Raw genomic sequence first — 21,878 nt, forward strand, 5'->3', positions numbered from 1 at the left:
TCTATCCATAAAATGAAGACAATATTCCCTGGAAAAGTCACAGCTAAGAAAAATGAATGCCTGGGGGAGGGCAGTGAAATGAGACGTCCTATGTGACACCTGACTTTACATTCAGTCTGTCCTACCCAGGAATTGACTTCCGGCTGTACTTAAGATTCAGGAATAATAATGTAGTGTCCCACCCTCTTCATCTGATTCTAAGTAGATACGTTAACTAGATGAGCACTTACTTACATTTAAAAACAAAGCCTCCAGAAAGGTGTAAAGTTTATTAACATCTTTTAAAAAAAAGATGGGACAGTAAACAGCTACTGAATTTGGGATAGTTCCTTATTTACAAGCTTTACTGCAGGAGGCCTGTTTTAATCAGCATTTCACATAATCAAAGGAGTACAGTTTTTCCCTAGAAATATCAGTATTTCACTCTCCAGGTAAAAGACTATTGAAAACATTGAGTGACTGCCCCAGTTAGAAACGGATAAGCGAATACCTTGAAAATATATAAAAAAGAGTAACTGCTACTTAAACATGAATTTTCACAAAATTATTCTTGTGCCTAATTCAGACAATTTACTTAGAAAAGCTGGCCTAAAAAAAAAAAAGCAACACATGAATATGTCTTCATTTTAAGTACATGCTCTCAAGCTAGTTTAAAAAGAAAAGTTGAATTAGGGTTTCCAGAGTTTTAGGAGTCCATCTTCACTGTAAGTAGCAATCAGGTTCTGATGAGGGTGATGTGCGATACCAATCACATCCTTCTCATGAACCTGGAATAGGTAAAGCACAGGATTAGGGTATACAGGTCTCTAACAAATCACTCTGAAGAAGCTTCCAGAGCTGAGTGGGAGGGAAGAAGAGTGAAGCTCCTACTTCTCACCAAAGGAATCAAGCCCAAGGCAGCCTCAAAGAGTGCTAACCAAACACACAAACCAAAAACTCAAACGAGGCTATCACATGGCTGATGACATTTTCTGTACTTTTCTTCATAATGTATAAATAACACTTTGAGCCAAACCACTCCTGCACTACAGTGGCTCATCATCACCATTTTATAAATATTAAGCCATTTTATAAATATTAAGCCAAGACAGTGGCTGAGACCAAACAATTCCTTCAACTCAGTGAACTTATTAGTATTTTCCTCAACTAGAGGACACCTTCCACCTCATCTTGTTTTGTTCACATCTTGGATCTATACTGGAGGCTTCACAAGGCAGACGTGCCAACAGTTCACTCAAGAACAGTTTGAGATGAGGTTATTCTCTAACAGAGCTATGTGTATAATTTTTTATACATTCACCGGACCATTTCTTTTTCCTCGACTGCAGACGACTTCATTTTCCCTGCCCAGCCACCCCTCTGCATTTGGGCTGTGGGCGGCATGTGACTAATTCTAATCAAAAAAGAATGACAAAGTAATATAAACAAACCACTTCCAGATGTGGGTCTTTAAAACATCCAGTATACCCCTTCAACTATCTTTTCTCCTTCTAAGATCTCGGGGGCCACATATTCCAAATGGCACAGCTAAAAGAGGAGGACGATGCAATTTATATCACACTGTGACATAGTAAGAAACTTTCACTGTGTTAGACCACTGACATTTAAAGATTGTTTGTTACAGCAGCTAGCATTAATTATTCCTTGTTACTGATTGAGCCCTCTTACAACACAAAGCTGCTTAAAAAACATAATCTGATAGGATAATATATAAGTAATTTGTCTTTGAAAGGACACGGAGAGGACTAGCTATATCTGCCACTCTCCAATCGCCCTGGATAAGGTCTAACCAATCTAGCTGGCTAGACAGGCGTGTTCCCTTCCTTCTTCTCTGCTTTATGTACACCCATCCTATCCACTTGAAGCTGAAGGCTCACTATAAAGGATGACTTTTCCTGATACAGGAGTTAATTCCATACAATTACTTATGGGCCTTTTTTTTATTTAGTGATAACATTTTTACATTTTTTTATACCAAGGTTCACACAGATAGTCTGGAAAAGGTTTACTTCAGAGTTCAGAAAGACATAAGCATTAACAATTTCTGTAGATGGCCGTAAGTCAGTAATACTTACTGTCAAAGTTCTCTCCAGTTTGCCAGTGACTGTGCTGAAACAGTAGAGCACAAAGTCCTCCCCTACACAGTAGATCCATTCACCACGGGGAGAGAGGGCACAGCAAACAAAGTCACCACCTTCTCTCTTACCAGAGCTGAAGCTTCTGACAATCTAGATCATTAACACAGCCCAAGGTAAAAATAAAACACCTGGATTAGCAACAGTTCTACTGCAGCAGTTTAAACTGACATCTTTATGTTACTTTGTACTTTGGTTTACTGTCATTTATAATTAGGTTACCAGTTCCATTCACCATGTCCTGAAATATTCAAAGGATAAGCTATCCTAAGTCAGTGGCAGACAGACATTTACAATTCACTTGTCCCAAGTCACCAATCCTACTCTTTAGTCTACTGAGCCATTTTACCCAGAAGCAAATTCGTTAGCATACACAATTTCCTAAATCAACATACTACTGGTTCTCAATGCTCTGTGGACCCATGCTCCCCAGTTTCCTCTTTCTAACAGAATGAGATGCCCTCTCCATTCATGATGGAACTCTGTCTCCAAGACCTTGCTTGCTCTATTTTACATACCATTAAGATCACCATAAATCAATGGAGAGAAACCAATCTCAAAAGGTTAAAAGGCTACATATTGTATGATTCCATTTAATTACTATTCTCAAAATGAAAAACTGTAATAATGGAAAACAGATTAGTGGCCGCCAGGGGCTAAAGCTGCGGGGGAAGGGTTTAACTATAAAAGTGTAGCACAAGGGAGTTTCTTTGGGAGTGATGAAACAGTTCTGTATCTTAATCGTGGTGGTTACATAAATCAACACGAGATGAAATTTCACAGAACTATTCATGTCCCACCTCAAAATGAATGCATGTAAAGACGTAAAATCTGAATAAGGTTTGTATGTGAGCTAACAGTGTTGTACCGATGTCAATTTCCTGGTTTTGATAACTGTACAATGTTTATGTAAGATGTTATCATTGGGGGATGCAGGTCAAGGGTGTACAAGAACTTTAAGTTTTGGAAAAGCCAAGCAGAAAACTAGGAAGTGGGCAACTATGGCTATTATGCAGTGTCCCAACAGGTACTGCAGACCAGCCATCTCAACCATAGGTTCGTCACTACCAATTTATCATTTACAGGGACTCAAGCAATGGAGAGAGAGTTCCATACACCAGCCCCTGCGTCTTCTCCATGCTCAGCAGGATCCCCAAGTGCCCAGCCCAACATTTCAGTAGGATCACAACACATTCCCAGGGCTTGAGACCTCAACCTTGCTACTCCTAATGTCCCTGGTGCTATAAAAGTGAGGTTCCTTGGGAACCAGCAGGTGTTCTGATTATAAATACACATCATAAAGACACTGTTGCCCTTCTCCTATTCGAGTTCCACCTTAGATCACATAGTAGCTAGCAGATGTCCCAAGCTGGTAATCCATACACTGTATCTCCCTCACTCACACAGGGATTGTTATATCAAAATCTTCAGTGAGGTTCTGCAGGAGGCTTAAAGACAGATCAAGGTCTCATTTATCCAAAGGATGCAAAAGAAAGAGAACAGTATACAAACATCCTGGGGAAAGTAGATTAACTACTGAGATGCCAAAAAGATGTTTTGTAGACATAGAATTTAAAATATTAAATATGTGTCTGAAAAACAAATATAGTGTATATGGTTTTCCAAGTGGTGAACCCATATTTGGTTACTGAAGTGCCAGGACCAAGACACGCTGATTTGGGAACAGCCCACAGGGCTTGAGCAAAGGCACTTTCTGAGCACTCACCTGTCCCTGCATGTTCATGATGACCACTGTGTTTGATCTGTTGCAAACCACAAAGTGCTCTGGGTTTTTAGGAAGCAGTATCACACTGTTGACAGTGATGTCTGTCCCTGCAGTGCTGCCCAAGGATTTAAAGGTATTTGAACATTCTGTGGTCTTCATGTTCCAGATCTACAACACAAAAATATAAGGCATAAACATTTGGGGGGCGGAGGAGGAAGGTTAACAATTTCTAATGTTTTGCAGTTGAAAATTATATTACTAAAAAAGAAAAAAATTGACTCAGAAAAAAAAGCTTCTTACAGTCCAAATACCTAGCATTGCCATATACATAAGAGCTCCCCATTTGCTGATTAACTGGTATAAACAAAATAAAAATCAGAAAGTGAAATAATAAAACCCTTTTAAAACTTATGATCTTTTCCTACAAAATTTTCCTTGGCTGACAAGCTACCTATCTTTAATATCAGCTTTGTGTCAACACTGCTACTGTCATAAACAACCAGAAAGCTACCCTTCTCTGGACACCAAAATGAAATGAGGGTTCTTTAGATTTACATGCTCAGGACCCTGAGATTCAGACTTGGTAGGTCTGGAGTGGGATGTAGGTTTGTGCAATTTTTTTAATCTTTTTTTGTTTTTAATTAATTATGTGGCTGCGTTGGGTCTTTGTTGCTGTGCGCGGGCTTTCTCTAGTTGTGGTGAGCAGGGGCTGCTCTTCATCGCGGTGTGATAGCAGTGGCTTATTGCAGTGGCTTCTCTTGTTGCAGAGCACGGGCTCTAGGCATGCAGGCTTCAGTAGCTGCGGCAGGCGGACCCTAGTGCGCACGGGCTTCAGTAGTTGTGGTGTGAGAGTTCAGTAGTTGTGGCTCGTGGACTCTAGAGCGAGCATGTGGGATCTTCCCGGACCAAGGATCGAACCCATGTCTCCTGCATCGTCAGGCGGATTCTTAACCACTGCACCACCAGGGAAGCCCCTGTGCATTTTTTAAAAGCTCCACAAGTGATTCTCACCTTGTACTGAGAACCACTGCAGAAGTCACAATGTTAACAGACACACGTGAGGATCCATGAAGCGGAAGCTACTCTTGGCCACTTGTGTGACCTCTCCCAGTCCAACGTTTCTTCTGCTAATAGTTCTCCACCCTAATGCTTTTCACCTGGCCCTTCTGAGCTACTATGAACTGAAGTGGTTAAATCAGACATCACAGTTATTAAAATCTGAAATGTGCTTAGAGAAGGGATGGACCAACTATTGCCTGGCATCGTCTGGACAGCACTCACTTCATGAGGTATAAAAACTTCAAAGGCATGGACTATGTTGTGTTTCTTCTGTGCCTTCAAAGGAACCCAGCACAAAACAGATGTTGAATGAATACCTATAGAGAGGAGGAAATATTTGCCCCACTAGTTGTCCCAGTATTTATTTTCTTAATAAATACTGTATCATCTACCCCAATCTCCTCTCCAAAGCCCAGCAGCCTAGAAAAGAAATGAACATTTCAGGGATCAAGAGTTCTAAGACTTCTAGGGTTTTCTGTCCAAAAGGTCAGTGAGATGCTTTACCCCACTTATTGCAGAACTAAACGAAAAGACCACAAAACAAAGAGACCTACACAAGCCACCTCCCAATGGTATTTTTACAAGTTGTGAGGCCCATATATTGATACATAGCACAAAGAAGGCAAACCGCATGACTAAAGCACTAAGAGCTCTGTGTATTTCGCCACCTATCCTGAGGAAGAGTACATCTCCTACCTTCAGGTTTCTGGTTCAATTCCCAAGCCAGAAGAAGCCACTGCAGAAGGTGGTCTGACTGTTAGGGATTTGTGTTAGAATGTTTAGGGTCTTCTGCCACGTAACACTCACTTACATAAGGCAATTTAAAAGCAGATCCAGAATGTAAATGGAGTGTCTCAAAGATCTCTAGCAATTTTCTATTTGGATTTCCCATCTTTTCTAGGAAATGAGGCCCTCTGTTGAAATAACTAAATCTCTTAAGGTACCGAAGAGCCACTACTTTCAGATGAGAGCTGAAGGCAATAAATAAGTATCTGAGAGGACTTGGTTCTACTCTACGCCCCTCCTGCTCCTCTTTAAATGCTATTAGAAAGGCCCCAATGTGGAGGCTCGAGGTGGGATGAGGCTGACCTATTTATTTAGCCACTGAGCTCTTCGTGAACTTGTTGCGGTGGACCGTACCTATGGCAAGATAGAATTTCACCACTGTAAATGGGGGTGGACTTAAGTTTAGAACTCCACACCTTTCCTCTTTTCCTACACATGATAGCATCTGTAAAATGCTTTTGAGATTTGAGGTCCCTAGGCCAATACGAATTACCACAGAATATTACTATTGTCACAGACTCACCTCAATTATGGCTAAAATACTTAGTAAAGAGGTTTAACCACCACAATTCTCACCATTATCACCACTGAAAACTCCTCAAAGGGCAAAAGTGGAACAGACACCCCAAAACAAACCAGTAGCAAATACTTAACCTTCACAGTGCCATCAGAGGATGCACTAATAATATAATGCCCATCCTGTGTAAATGTTGCTTCATTAACGAAGGAGGAATGGCCACGAAATTCCTTCAGGGTTTTTCCAGATTTTAAACCATGAATTCTATCACAAATAAAAGCAAATGAAAAGAACAATTAATATTCTATATATTATGGTTGGGACCAACTGTTGAAAGCATTTTAGATGAATTATAGAAGCTCATGTTAAAATATTAAATGAAGAATGAGGGCTATGCAATTATGTATGCAGTATTATTTTCGTTATGTCAAACAATCAAACAAAACCACAACAAAAGCTTTGCACCGAGACTGGAAGAAAATATGCCAATAATACCACAAGCTTCTGTTCAGCAACAAACTTCGAGGTCTCTGCCGGGTCCCAGGAATCTGTATTTGTCACATGTCCTCTAAGGTGACTCTGAGGCAGGTGGGTCCATAGACCACACTTTGAGAAATATGAAGTACTGCTATAATCCCTTTCTAATCTCTCTTCTAGGTAAAGACCCAAATGGACAACACAATAGCACTGTGTCAGCTGTACTTTGGGGAAATAAGGTCTCACATACCCTCACTCTCCATATAAAAGCATCCTGGTGAAAACATAAGGAATCACTAGTACCTCCCTGTAAGGCTTCACCATATTAAACCCAAGTGAGGGCAGTTTGGGGATTCTTTTTTTTTTTTTTTTTTTTTTTGCAGTACGTGGGCCTCTCGCACAGGCTCCGGACACGCAGGCTCAAAGGCCATGGCTCACGGGCCCAGCCGCTCTGTGGCATATGGGATCTTCCCGGACCAGGGCATGAACCCGTGTCCCCTGCATCGGCAGGTGGACTCTCAACCACTGAGCCACCAGGGAAGCCCCTGGGGATTCTTACTTACCTAATTGTCTGGTCAAATGAGGCACTAAGGATCTGACTGCTATCCTTAGAAAAGCTTAGACAGGTGACACCTTTACTGTGTGCTCTTTCAAATCTCCTTAAACACTGTCCACTCTGAATCTTCCATACCTTTATTAAAAAAAAAAAAGAATAGTGAAAACCTGTAAATACTGTCCCACTCTACTCTGCAGAGCCAAGCAAGACGCAGTGCTCACTAATATGCTAAAAACAGCATTAAAAATGCATGCTAATAGCTGAATATGATATGTCTGGTTCACACAGTACAATGATAACTAGAATCCTTTGAAACTTAAGCCTCTTTCCTTTTAAATTATTAAAACAAAAATTCAGACTCTAAGTTCACTTAGCAGAGACCATTTCTGTATTTTATCTAGCCCAGGGGATTTTAACAGCAATTAAATACAAGCCACAGCTAATCAACTGCTAATCACCTGCAGACCACCCCATCCCCTAAGCACAACACACCATAAGGTGAGCCACAGTGGCACAGCAGAAAGGGCACAAGCAGATCTGGACTGAAGTCCCAGATCTGTCACTTACCAACTGTGTGACCTTAAATTATTGGACCTCCCTAAGCAGAGTTATTATTAGGATTAAACAAGAAAAACTAAAGTCACTGGCATAAAGCTGATGCTCCATAAAGAGCAGCTGTTATTAAGCAAAAAACCTATGTAGGACACTAACTCATTACAGAACTCTCAAAATGTCTACATACAAGAGTTCATGCCACTAACTCATACCTTGATTTTTCCATCTTGGGCACCAGTTGCTAACATTTCTGTATCTCTGCTGAAGCACATGCAGAGGACAGCATCATCCATCATCATAAAGTTATCCTGGGCCTGGTACTTAAGATCCTAAAGGAAACAATGATAAGCAGTTATCAAAATAACACAAAAACACCAGTTACCCCAGGTCTCTGCAAACTCACTAAAAGCAAGATAATTGGACTATGCCAACTCTAAATCTGCAAAGCAAATAGTGTCATGCACACTATTCTGATGAACAACTGATAATACTGGGAATAACGTTTTTACACAATTCAAGTAACTATTATAAAAAATGCAAACATATTAGCCTACATGTTTTGCTTATGATCCTTTCTAAGCAAAATTTCCCTACAGTACATATTGTACATCTTTAATAAATCTGAATTTATTTGTTTTTAGGGTATGACATGAGAAATTAATGTTTTGTCCATACTGTCAGCTACCTTTCCTAAAACCATGTATTGATTAATCTATTTATTTATTTTTCTTTTATCATCCATTACTGTTCATATTGAAATTTGTATATACATTTTTTTTTTACATCTTTATTGGAGTATAATCGCTTTACAATGGTGGGTTAGTTTCTGCTGAAATATATTTTTTCTAAAGTACAGAAAGAGACTGCTTCATGGTTAAAAAAAAAAGGTAAATTATAAAGAAATATACAATGTAGAAAGTGAAAATCACTCATAAATCCACTAAGCATGGAGTGGAATTTAGTACTCTATGATCAAGATTACATTTTAAATCAGGGGTTAGTCAACAAGTAGCTATTTGGGAAAAAGTTAAGTTGGATCTACACCAATTTTAGCACCCTAAACAAATGCCAGATGGATCAAAAATTAAACATAAAAAGAAACATAATGAAGGAAGTCCAAAGGTACAAACTTCCAGTTGTAAAATAAGTGCCATGGGGATGTAATGTACAGCATGGTGACTACAGTTAGTAATACTGTATGTATATTTGAAAGTTGCCAAAAGAGTAGATCTTAAAAGTTCTCATCACAAGAAAAAAAAAAAGCTTCCAACTATGTGTGATGATGGATGTTAATTAGACTTACTGTGGTGATCATTTTGCAATATACACAAATATTGAATCAGAAGCAATCCAAAAGAGAAATGGGCAAAGGATATGAAAAGACTTCACAGAATAGGAAATACTGGTGGCTTTTCACATATAAAAAGATATTCCACTTCATTCAGAATGAAACACAATTAGTCCTACAATAAGGTTAGAGTGGAAACAATAAGCAACTGCTTACATATACACATAGAATATTCCAGAAAAGTTACATAAGAAACTGGTAACCCTGAGTGGACCAAGGAAGGAAGGGAACTGACTGGCTGAGGGACAAGGTGGGGAACAAGACTCTTTACTGAATAACAGTTCTATTTTATAAAATGTTTTATCAGATGTACATATTACCCATTCAAAAAGTAAATTTAAATTGCAAAAATAACAGATAATTTAAAAACAGTAACAGATAATTCTCCCACTAGAAAAATTAATGTATTTAAAATACTTTACCTTCCTGATTTTTCCAGTCGTAAAATTCCATACTTCAATGAATCCATCAACAGACCCAGTAACCAGATACTGACCATCTGGAGAAAATCGAGCACACTCCACATGTGATTTCTGACCAAACTGTTTCAAATGAAACAATGAAACAGATGCACTTTTATGTAGTGGCCTTAAAACAATTCCCATTTTAAACTTTTGAGAGCTCTGTCCTAGCATAAAGCCATAGCTAGCCTGTATCATGGAGTTTGGGAGGGGTGTTTCTGTACCCAGACACCAAGAGATGCTAGATATATTTTCTCCAAACAGTTTAGCGTCTAGGCTCTCCACTGAAACTAGTTTTTGTTCTTGTTTTTGTTGTTTCTTTTTTTTAAATGAAGTTGGTATTTCCAAAGAAAAGCAAAAAAACTATTTTAGCAAGGGACTTAGAACAAATAATCCTGTTAACTCAAGCAATAAAGTTTTACCAGAATCAGCCACTGTTGGCATGACTTTCACACTCAACTAAATATGGCAAATGTTCCTATTTTTTTTTCATCTGGGGGAAAAAATTCTTTTTTCAAAATAAATGGCTATTTTCCTCCACTATTTTTTAAACGAATTCACTGCTTCTTTTCATGACCTTCATTTAATCAAGTGATAATGTGTGGCTGACTAACTCTAGGAGAACTGATTAGAGCTGACAGATTGTTTGCCTGGGAAATGTATCCTGAGCATTTACCAGCAAAGATGCTTCCATTAACAGATAAAAACTACAGAACGTTAGACAGATGGGAACAGAGAAAAGCTCTATTATGAGTTTCATTTTAAATGCCAAAAAAGGAAGTGTTTATAACAAAATCTTAGTCCAGCAGCATAATTATAATGGATTTCTATTTGTCGCAAGGTTTTAACCAGGGTAAATAAAAGTGCTGCCCCAAAATACCTTTACATGCAAAGCAAAACATATAATCCAGAAAAGACAAATTCAAAACACTAAGCCAAAGTCAAAGATTTGAGGAATATGAATTATTTTTAAATCTATAAATTCAATCAGAGCACAAACCCAGAAAGAAACTAATAAAAAGGAGATGCTAGGGCTTCCCTGGTGGCGCAGTGGTTGAGAGTCCGCCTGCCGATGCAGGGGACGCAGGTTCGTGCCCCGGTCCAGGAAGATCTCACATGCCGCGGAGCGGCTGGGCCCGTGAGACATGGCCACTGAGCCTGCGCGTCTGGAGCCTGTGCTCCGCAACGGGAGAGGCCACAACAGTGAGAGGCCTGCATACCGCAAAAAAAAAAAAAAAAAAAGGAGATGCTAAAGTAGCAAATATGGTTGTAATTCTGAGGACTGCAACAATTATTTCATTATGCTTTTTCTTAGAAAAGTCAAAAAACAAAACAAAAAACACCAAGAACCAGCCATCAAGGTGATAAAATTATTTTCCTCAAACACCACTCAAGCCCACTTTACAATCCATGCCTGGTACTTTGCCTAACATGTAGCAAGCAAAAACACAAATGTTGAACAGGACAAATATATAGAAATTTCATGGTTCTTAGTCCCAGGCTTAACCAAAGAGCTAAGCAGTCTTCCAAATGCAGGATTCCTTGGAGGAAGTCCAAGGGCAGATGATGGGCCAGATGTCCAATGTATGTCCACTCGGTAATACAGCTGAGGTGTGCCACTGCCTGGCTGCAGGGAGACCTCAGTGATCACCGGCAGCAACCATGAATGTTGTCAGAGCTGGAGAATGAGTTCTGCTCCCCAACCCAAGCTCCTGGCACAGGGCCTGGCTAAGCAAGCATACAATGAGTCCCCAACAAATGATTACCGACTGGCTGAGTGTCCAAGGATCCTACCTTAATATGCCTGCTCAGCTGTGTAGGAAACTTTTCTTCTTCCACATCTTTGACAGCTGCTTTGCCTCGGAACAAATCTATAGTCATACCAGGAGGAAGCAATCCCTGGTGCTGCTGCCACTTCAGTGCCTATGAGAAAAGAAATCCACTTGGGTGCTTTTAAGATCTGGTCCTGATTGTTCAGACAAAGCCTGAAACTATGAGCCATCCAGACCCAACCATCTTTGGCCATCCAAACACAACATAAGCTCGGCTATTCTGTGTCCTAGGAACACAGGCTGATCTCAGGGTAGAAGAGGACTCTGAGAGACAACAGGGCCATGTTTTTACACCTATTTTCTTATAGGTGTCTCTTATTATAAATAAAATTTGAAAAACAGAAATCTCCCATAGTTCCAACATCCAAACACAGCTACTGTTAGCATTTCATATGTTACCTTGTAGTATTTTTCCCCTGACATATATGTTTAATTTATATAGCTGTAATTATACCATATGTAAAATTTTATATTGTTTTCACCTATCATTAGATCATGCTATGACATGACTAACATTTCAATGGCTGTACAATATATCCTATGTAGTGGATGTTTCACAGTTTATTTAATATATTAATGGACATTTATACTGCTTCTAATTTTTGCACTCATCTAAATAATGCTGCAGTGAACACCTTTGGACATAAGGCTTTTTCTATTATGAGCATATTCCCCATTTGCAATAGGTTCCTAGAAGAGGACTTACTGAATCAAGAAAAGAACACAAATGGTTAAGGCTCTTTATATACACTGCCAAAGTGTTTTCCCCAAAAGACACAACTTCAATAGCATTCACGACTGCATTATGGGGAGTAGAAAAACCATGGACTTTGAAGACAAATGGTCCTAGTTTGTCAACTATGCTATTCTGACTCCCAATTTCACCAACTAAATTCAGGGGAAAAGCCTAATTCCTAGAGCTGATGAAAGGAAAAAATAAAATAATATATGTAAAGTCTATATAACACAGGGACATGATCAATGTTGATTCCTTTTACCCTTTACTATATCAAGAAAACAATAATTTTGGATGTCACTTAAAAACTCTAATGAGTGGAAAGTTACGCCCTACTTTAGTCAATTCTCTGATTAGAGTTTGAGCTTTTCTGCATGTTTATTAACTACATATATTTCTTCTGTTAGCTGTTTATTCATGTTCTTCGCTCACTCATCTATTGTGGTCTTACTATTTTTCTTATCAATTTGTGAGCTTTTAATGTGATCAAGACATTGTATTTGTTGTTTATGTTCACCAAAAAGAATTTTTTTCCCAATCTACCCATTTTTTTTATTATAGCTTTAAAGCTTTCTTTTTATCTTAAGTTAAACTCTCAAGTAATGAAATTTGTTGACCTTTACCTTGGTGTTTACTCCCTACTCACAGGAAATCCTTCTCTATCAAGAGGTTTGATACATTGCATCACTGCCTAAGTTTTTCTATATTCTTAAAATACATAACTTTCACTCTATCTGAAATTATGCTTATAAAATATGAGAGAAGGCTCTAATCTGACATTTCTCCCCCATTCTAAAGTAGGTGCCCCAACACCATATACTTAATAATTCCTCCCTGTTCCTAGGTTCTGTGACATTCCCATTAACATCTATTGAATTCTTATAAATAACAGGATCAATTTCTTGCACTGCTGTTGCACTGGATGCCAAGTACCAAAATGATTCAAACTATAAACCTGTTAAAAGCTTCACTACTTCTAGGGCTAGTATGCTCTCAACATTCTTCCTTTCCAAAATTTCTTTGGTGAATATACTTCCAAGTTTATTTTTTCAAGTGAACACTAGAATTCTTCTGTGAAACAGTTCTAATCCTATTGTGATCTTTATTATAAACTGCCTTAAATCTAAGAAGAACTGGCATCAACATCAGTCTTATCCAGGAAAATCAATGTTTCACCATCTACTCAAATCTTCTTTCATTTCTCTTGAAAGCTCTGAAAGGCTTTTGCTTTTTTAAAAGGTGGAATTAAATCATGTATTACCCACAAAAGTTAATGCTAGAATTCTTATATTGTATGCTTATATTGTATGCTTAAATTGTATACAATATAAGAATTCTATAAACAAAAGCTATAAACAAAAGCTCTTTTTTTCACTCAATATTCGAACTGGCCAGTGCTGATATGTAGAAATGTAATCAACTTTTGTATATTTTATATCTCACAACTTTACCAAACTTTTAAATTAATTCTATGATTATAGTTGAAATATTTAATGTTTATAAATACTATTAATTTTGTTTATTTCTTTCCAAAATTCATATGTTGCTTATTTTTCATATTTTACTTTAATGACTGGAGAACTTGACCTGTCTCCAATCAACAGGTACTCTCTACAGGCTCTTTACCCTTAGTCTACAGCAGCTTCAAATCACTCCCAACTTTAAAAGGAAAAAACAAAAATGAAAACCCCTCTCTACATCACCCCTATCTCCTTCCTTTAACAACCAAGAAAGGAACAACTTGAGAGATGAAAAGGGAAGCCAAGAAGAAAAGGGTTAGAAAAACCAAGAGAGGAGTTTCATGAAGACGAGTGGTTATCATGGTTGAGAGCAACCAAGAGCACAGGGAAGATGAGGTCAGAAAGGAGTCTGTACTCTAGTCACATTAAAATTGTAATGACAATGCTAGTAACACTACTACTAAAAAAAAAGAAAAGAAAAAGAAACACCACCAGCAGCTACCAGTTACTGTGTGTTTACAAGGTGCCAGGCAAAATACAATTGTTTTAAGTACATTTTATCTCATTTAATCCTTACTACAACACCAAGATGAGTACCTGGGATCAAAAAAGTTAGGTAATATGCCCAAGACCACATAGCTGGTAAATGAGAGAGCTCAGATTCTAACTATGGTAAACATTTGTTCCAATTTGTTTTAGACAGTGTTCTGGCACGATGGTCAACAATGCCCTCAAGATTGGATGATAAATTCTATTGTTACCCTAATTCTGTCTCTAGAGTGTATGCCCTTAACCACTAATCTATACTGCCACTCCCAGGAAAGATGAATGTGGCATGGCACAGCTGTTGGTACAAGCAGCTCTACAGGTATTTCCTAGTTCTTAGGATGTCTGATTTCTTTAGCTCATACATAGACTTTATATGGTACAGGAAACACTACCAGGAGTTCAGAGTCATTTCAGTTCCACAGACTGTAATTACCTGACCCAGCAATGCCATGAGACGAGATGGAGGCACCACGCTGACTTCCCCAGCTAAGGCCTGGGCAATCGCTGCTCTTCTCTTCTCTTTGCTACTTCCATCGGGGTATGCCTGAAAAAGGAGCAGCAGTAGCATCATTTCCAAGAAATGGCAAAAGACATAAATGTGCTTATTTTTTAAAAAGTAACAGTAATCAAGCAGAAACAGTCAAAAAGGAAAACATAAAAAGTTAAACAGAAGATTAATCAAACCATTTAGTTTTTAAAAACAACTTCTCAATTCTACCCACTTGCATTTCAAAAGTATGAGCTGAGAGAGAACTGAGGTCAGCCAATCCACACCATTATTTCTGAAAAGAGCCTAAGTAAACTATGTCAAAGCCAGAGTTGTTTTTCCAATTTGTGAAAAATCTGCAGAGCCAAGGATTCTTTTATATTCTTTAATAATTCTGTTCAGTCAAATGACTCCCAGCCCAGAAATTCTTCACCACCTCTAAATTAAATCCTGTCCTGGCAATCCAAACTCCTTCCTTTATCCTCACGGTTTCTGTGAGTTTACTCTAACAACTTCCCATTATCCAGTGCCTATTAAATTCTTCTTCCTCCTATTTAGACAAGCTTCTAGTAAAAGGCTGGGTGAAAAAGAATGAAACTATATATATATGGTTTTGGAAGAATAAAAGAATAACAATCATCATGCTCCAGTAAGCATAATCAGCTGAGAAGCAAAAACACAAGCTTTTAAGAACTAAAAGAACCAGGACTTCCCTGGTGGTCCAGTGGTTAAGACTCTGCACTTCCAAAGGGACACAAATGCACAGTGAACATACCAGCAGTAGAGCAGCACTTCTGGGCCAGTTAAGTACGTGGGCTAATGTGGAAATGATACCAGAATAAACTGTCTACTTTTTTACTAATCAACACACAATCCTATATGATGAGGTGTGTGGTGGAGGGAAGGTCCTCAAATACTAAACAAGATTATTCTCTTTAACATATGCAAATTTCAACCAATGTAAATAAACAAAAAAGTATCATTTTCAAAAACTAAATCAAAAATACGAAAAGTATCCAATAAAATGTTTTAAAAAGATCACATTATTGCTCAAAGTTAACAACAGTTTCTTTTCATTACCACAGTCATACCTCTCGAGGATCGAAATAAGACCTGGCCAAGAGGTTTTCCAGATGAATATATCGTTCTGGCTGTGTTTGTTTTAACATAATCATGGGATCAGTCTGTCTCAGAAGAGATCTGGCAGCACCCAATTCACGGAGCTCTATTAATTCCAAAACAACCTGTATAATTGAAAGAAAATGGCTGTCAATGCATTCGCTCATTAATTTTTCTTTTTCAGTACTATTTCTGACATAGAAATGGCCTATCAAAATGATCTCCAAATCACAAATCAGGAAATGCCCCTTCTCCTTTTCACAAGTAATTTCAGGCAGACAACTACAGTAATTATAAAGTAATAACTTCAGTCCTTCATTTTTATCTACCAATCTCCTCTCCTCTACCAATCTCCTCTCCTCTTAGGTCTCTTACTCAGAATGTAGATGCTAGAGAAAACTAAAGATGGAAATATCTCTATAGGCTCCAGAGAAACCTTTCTCCAATTACCAAAATTTTCTTTAGGGAATTAACTAAACTCACGTGGACTGTTAAGAAACAAACCCATTTCCCTATTTTTACTTCAAACCACACGACATTCTTATTTCCAGAAAATCCACTCTGTTCTGTTATATAATAAGTAATTTTACGATCTATGTCCTGGTTTCCTGGCACACATCTTCTAAAAACCTTGGCATTTCCCCAGTGATAGAAATATCTTTGTTATTCATAAGCCCTCTGCATCACACCTGAGTTAGTGCTAAGGAGATGGCTCAGGACAAGGGCTGGCTATCAAAAGGACCAACCATATGATTAGAGGGTTGATGCTCTGAGCCAGCCCAACCCTGCAGAGGGTCAAGGAACTAGAATTTGAATGAAAAATCTCAATGGAGCTTCCTGGTTGGTGAATACTTTAATGTGCCAGGTAAGAGACAAACCCTAACTCCATGGGGGGAAGGCACTGGAAATTCTGGTTCAGTACCCTCCCAAACTTCACCCTATATGTCTCTTCATTCAGCTGGTACTGATCTTTCCCCTTGATAATAAAACTGCAATCATCAGTATGTCACTTTCCTGAGGTCTGTGTCATTCTAGTTAATTATCAACTCTGAGGGGGTCGTGGGGACCCTCAAATTTGTAGCCAGTTGGTCAGAAGTATAGATGGCCCAAAACCCCAAAGTGTGGCTGGTGTGTGAAGTAAAGACAGTCTTGTAGAGGACCGAGCCCTTAACTAGTGGGGTCTGCACTAACTCTGGGTGGTTAGTGTCAGAACTAAATTGCAGCACACTATTTGGTGTCAGAACAGTTGGTGTTAGAATAGATCATTCAATGGTCACTTAAGAAAGAATTTCAATTTGGGAAAATCTTGGCTTTTCCAAGAAGAGAGATAAAAATACAGAGTAGCTGGGCTTCCCTGGTGGCGCAGTGGTTGAGAGTCCGCCTGCTGATGCAGGGGACACGGGTTTGTGCTCCAGTCCGGGAAGATCCCACATGCCGTGGAGCGGCTGGGCCCATGAGCCATGGCCACTGAGCCTGCGCATCCGGAGCCTGTGCTCCTCAACGGGAGAGGCCACAACAGTGAGAGGCCCGTGTACCGCAAAAAAAAAAAAAACAGAGTAGCACTCAAGCTTTGACAGTGTAAATTTTAGGGCTGTTAAAGCCCCATAATGCTTGAAGAAATGTTCACGGATGCTTTCCAGTCAGGGGGCCCACAATAAACCAACATACAGGGATCAGCATCACCCCCACTCTTACCTGTTCATAGAGGTCAATGAGGGTTTTGTCTGGCAATTTCAGAGATTGTATAGCCTGTAAAACAGTGTCCCAATGGCCGCTATTAATGTCAGCCACAAAACTCTCAATGCTGTCCACAGTATTCAGAGACACAGTAGTCTCTTCCTGCAAGGTGGCTAATGCCCGATGTAAACTGTTCTCCTTTAGGTACTGCATGATAAGACGGATCACACTGAAAGAAGAAAGCAAGTCATTCAGCTCATGGATCCTCACTCACCAAAGAGGTCACAAAATAAATCCCACCCCAGTTTATTTTTCTACACAACCATCCTCCTTTCACTGCCTACTTTCTGTTTCTTTATTGTGTGAGTAAAACTTTCCAAAAAATATCACAGAACCTAAGTTACAAGATATCATCCAGTCCTACTTCCAACTCAGAAATAGGAGAACTGGGGTTCAGTGAAGGGAAATAATTTGCCCAATGTCTCACAGTCAGCTAGAAAGCAAGTTAGTACCAAGAAGACTCTCTTACTTCCATGGTCACAGATCTTTTTATTATGCCAAGTTTCTTATTAATTCGTATGATTACACTGTTGCACACTACAGTAAAATACTTTAAACCAAGTCTAGTCACTGACACAAAATAAGTGATTGGATGATTTGGTCCATTTTTCAAATGACAACAAAAAATATGAATTGAGACCTTCTTAAAAGGGATTTGTTGAACACAAATAAATAGAGCTATACTGTATGTAAAAGCAAAACAAAGCTATGTGTCCTCACTTGCAAAAATAACACCTACCCACCGCCTTTATTACCAAATGTTCAGGACAAGTGAAATAAAAACATGTGGATTCAGTTTCCCAAGGAAAAGAGGACCCAGACAATCTCCAAATACTCAGAGAACAAGCAACGGTTTTCAGCATGTGACACGTCATTTCGAGTTAAATATATATAATTAAAGCTTCTTTTTTTTTTGTTGTTGTTGTTGTTTTGTTTTTTTTGCGGTACGCGGGCCTCTCACTGTTGTGGCCTCTCCCGTTGCGGAGCACAGGCTCCGGATGCGCAGGCTCAGCGGCCATGGCTCAGGGGCCCAGCCGCTCCGCGGCATGTGGGATCCTCCCAGACCGGGGCACGAACCCGTGTCCCCTGCACCGGCAGGCGGACTCTCAACCACTGCGCCACCAGGGAAGCCTGATATAATTAAAGCTTCTTGATCTTCGGCTTAGTGTTAAGGAGTCTAGTGAAGAATGTTGTTCATATAGACAGTAAAAGTTCACTTTACAGGCTATACTACACTGTTCTTCTCTTGCCTTAAAAGTAAATATGCGGCACACAAGATATTTCTACTGGACAGCACTAGTATCAGGGGTCACACTGTCCTGGTTGGAAGGGATTTCAGACTGGAATTTAGTCAATTCTCTTTCCCAGGAGAGAAATAATAATCAAAAAATAATAACCAATGTTTTCTATGTGTTCACTATATATCAGGTACTGTTCTAAGCATTTTGGATTCATTTACTCCTCAAAACAACCCTATGAGGAAGGCATTACTCTTACATCCATTTTACAGATGAGAATTTGACCAGGTAACAGAGATAAGTGGAAAAATGAAGATTCAAACTGGCAGCGTGGCAGGTGAACATACACCCTGGACAGGAAAGCAAACACCCTCTTCTTAAAAAGGGTTCCCTTCCTGCAGAAGGGAACTGATTACTGCTACTTACAGTAGTCTTTTCTCTCATGGCCCCTTTAAGAGATACCTGCTGTTCCAGTATCACACTGTCTTCCATAGCACGCTTCCATTTACACTCCCCAAATGAAACACCACGCTTGAAAAGAACTCATATTTGACACAGCCAAAATCAAATTCACGTCCTTCAAACACAGTGTAATACATAAAGAGCTAAAAGCTTTGGAGATAGGCTGGGATTTGAGTCAGAGTTCTGTCACTTACTGTGACTATGGACAAGTCAGTTAACATCTCTTTGCCTGTTTCCTCATCTGTTAAGAAAAATAACTACTCTGTAGGGGTTGGTCAAGGAGTTGACTACACTGCTTATAGTGTGACTAGCATGGAAAATACTTAGTAAAAAGCAGCAATTATTGATAATGAAAACATGCAGCTGGGAGAATGGTTAGCTCCCACTTTGATTCAGGCTCAAAGCGTGGAATCCTTTCCAACTCCTGCCCTGACTTAGGTGTCTTCATCGCCAGCACTCTCCATCACCCTTCTTTGCTTTACTTTTTCTCCAAAACACTTACCACCATTTGCTAAGCCTATTTTACTTACTGCTTTTGCCTGCTGTTTGCCTTCCTCAATAACAATGCACTTTCTATAAGGGCACGGATTTTTGTTTGCTTCGTTCACTACTATATTCTCAGGGTCTAAAACAAGTACACAGCAGACTTCAATATTTGTTGAATGAATAAACCTCCCTTCTTCCTATGGCAGACCTTGAGGACAAGTCCTCTCTCCCTTACACTCAGGACACAAATGATACGTCTGCTGATTTAATTATTAAGTGTTGGCAAGAGCAAGGTAGAGGATGGAATCCTGGAAAAGTTCACTAAAGACCTTCAGTCACTCATTAGCCCCCCTCTCCCCCAAGTCTATCATTCTCCTGGCCCAATTTCCACATTCTGTCCCTCCTTTGGGCTACACAGAGCTCACAGACTAACCAAAATTCAGCGCCACATGGAACTTCATAAAATAGCTAGTCGCTCATTCATTCCAAAGACAATCACTCATTCCAAAGACAATCATTGAGCCTCGACGATGTGCTAGGAACTGGGACTGTAATGAAAAGGAGCCCCTAGACGCCTACACAGGCTAGTAGGGAGGGCAAACGGTGACAATACTGGAATAAGTGCTGGGCAGAAAAAAGCAGAGGGCCCTGTAAGCACAGGGGAGGAAACAAACAACACTGCTCACTGGGGGCGGGAAGAGAAAGAAGGCCGCGAGTGCGGCCCCCCCTGTGCAGATTAGACCGGAGTCCAGATTGGATGGTTAATTTGCTCAGTCACAGAGACCAGGAGTCGGCGAGGGCTAGAACTCAGGTCTTCCAGGCATGTCTTACCCCCAACCCCGCGCCGCCTCCCACCGGGCTTTGGGCTTCCCGTCCGCTACTTTCTTGTGGGCCCGCCTCCGAGGTAGCCAGATCCAAGAAGCTTCTTTGAGGGAAAGGAAATGCCCCTCCACTCCCCAGCCTCTCGAACGCCTCCCCCGAGCAGCTCCTACGACCCCACCCTTCGCCTCCCGGCCCCCGCAACCTCGCGAACATCCACCACCACGGGACTCACTCGGAGGACTCAATTTCGATCGACATAGCGCTATCTTCCCTGGCGCAGGGGCCACAGCACTCTCAGGCCCAGTGGCGGAACGCACCAGCGACACCTCCGGCGGCCCCCGTACGTCACTTCCGTTCGACGTCCGACGTCCGACGCCCGCTCTGGAGGCGGTCTGTACGGAAGAGGGGCGTGGAGTGCGTGAGGAGCGGGGTTTTGAGAGGCGGAGCTTCGAGGGGCTGTCAAAAGTCGGAACCTGGGCGCCTGCTGCAGACAATTTTGCGTTCTCCTCCCTAGAGGAAGAGTTGCCTTTAAAGGACTAGTTTTTTTGTTTGTTTTTTCTGCGGTGCGCGGGCTTCTCACTGTTGTGGCCTTTCCGTTGCGGAGCACAGGCTCCGGACGCGCAGGCCCAGCGGCCATGGCTCACGGGCCCAGCCGCTCCGCAGCATGTGCGATCTTCCCGGACCGCGGCACGAACCTGTGTCCCCTGCATCGGCAGGCGGACTCTCAACCACTGCGCCACCAGGGAAGCCCTAAATTTTGCTTTTTAAATTTTTAATTAGTTGACTAGATTTAAAGGTAGGGTTGATTAATACATTGGAAACCAGTGGACCACTAGGCAACATTTGCAGGAAAATTCCTTGAGTGTTAAATAAATAAATGAAAGATTTTGAAGCCAAAACACAGTTTAATTATGAAAAGTTGGGGACTCAGGATTTGCATACTCAATTCTTGGAACGAGCTAAATTACTTGTAACGTTTCCAACTAAGTATTTAGTTGAAAATGTTTTCACAGCAGTGGTACAATTACTGGAAAAACAATGAAACCAAATGCAAATGTGTAAAGGGCGATTTGAGACGTCCTTTAATAGACTTTAAACCATACATTATTAAATTAGTAGAGACAAATGTAAAGATATCAATGAATTTCATAAAGATTATTTTTAAAAAATATTTTATTGCCATCCTATATAAATTTTAAAATATATTTGCAGCACAATGATAAGAAATCTCTGCTGTGAAAATTACATATTGAAATGACTTATTTGGAGAGTTCCTATTGGCTGTCAGTCTTATCTGATGCCACCAGAGACCCTGGGGACAAGTTTTGTG

General features: G+C 40.0%; 1 protein-coding gene across 2 annotated transcripts; it reads right to left on the bottom strand.

Moving 5' to 3' along the window:
- Positions 1-250: 250 nt before the first annotated feature.
- SMU1 (SMU1 DNA replication regulator and spliceosomal factor) lies at positions 251-20,911 on the bottom strand. Of its 2 annotated transcripts, XM_032634432.1 has the most exons (12): positions 20,781-20,897; positions 17,499-17,709; positions 15,776-15,928; positions 14,631-14,741; positions 11,415-11,543; positions 9,582-9,701; positions 8,024-8,140; positions 7,264-7,391; positions 6,361-6,487; positions 3,862-4,029; positions 2,076-2,228; positions 251-767 (listed from the first exon to the last, which is right to left on the bottom strand). In XM_032634432.1, the coding sequence occupies exons 1-12, from the start codon at positions 20,804-20,806 to the stop codon at positions 669-671; spliced, it is 1,542 nt and encodes a 513-aa protein (XP_032490323.1). In that variant the 5' UTR covers positions 20,807-20,897; the 3' UTR covers positions 251-668. The 2 variants fall into 2 exon arrangements, with proteins under 2 accessions (XP_032490323.1, XP_032490324.1); XM_032634433.1 differs by lacking the exon at positions 17,499-17,709 and having other exon boundaries at positions 20,781-20,911.
- Positions 20,912-21,878: the final 967 nt, after the last annotated feature.

Source organism: Phocoena sinus, chromosome 6, assembly GCF_008692025.1.
Source record: "Phocoena sinus isolate mPhoSin1 chromosome 6, mPhoSin1.pri, whole genome shotgun sequence".
Lineage (NCBI taxonomy): Eukaryota > Metazoa > Chordata > Mammalia > Artiodactyla > Phocoenidae > Phocoena > Phocoena sinus.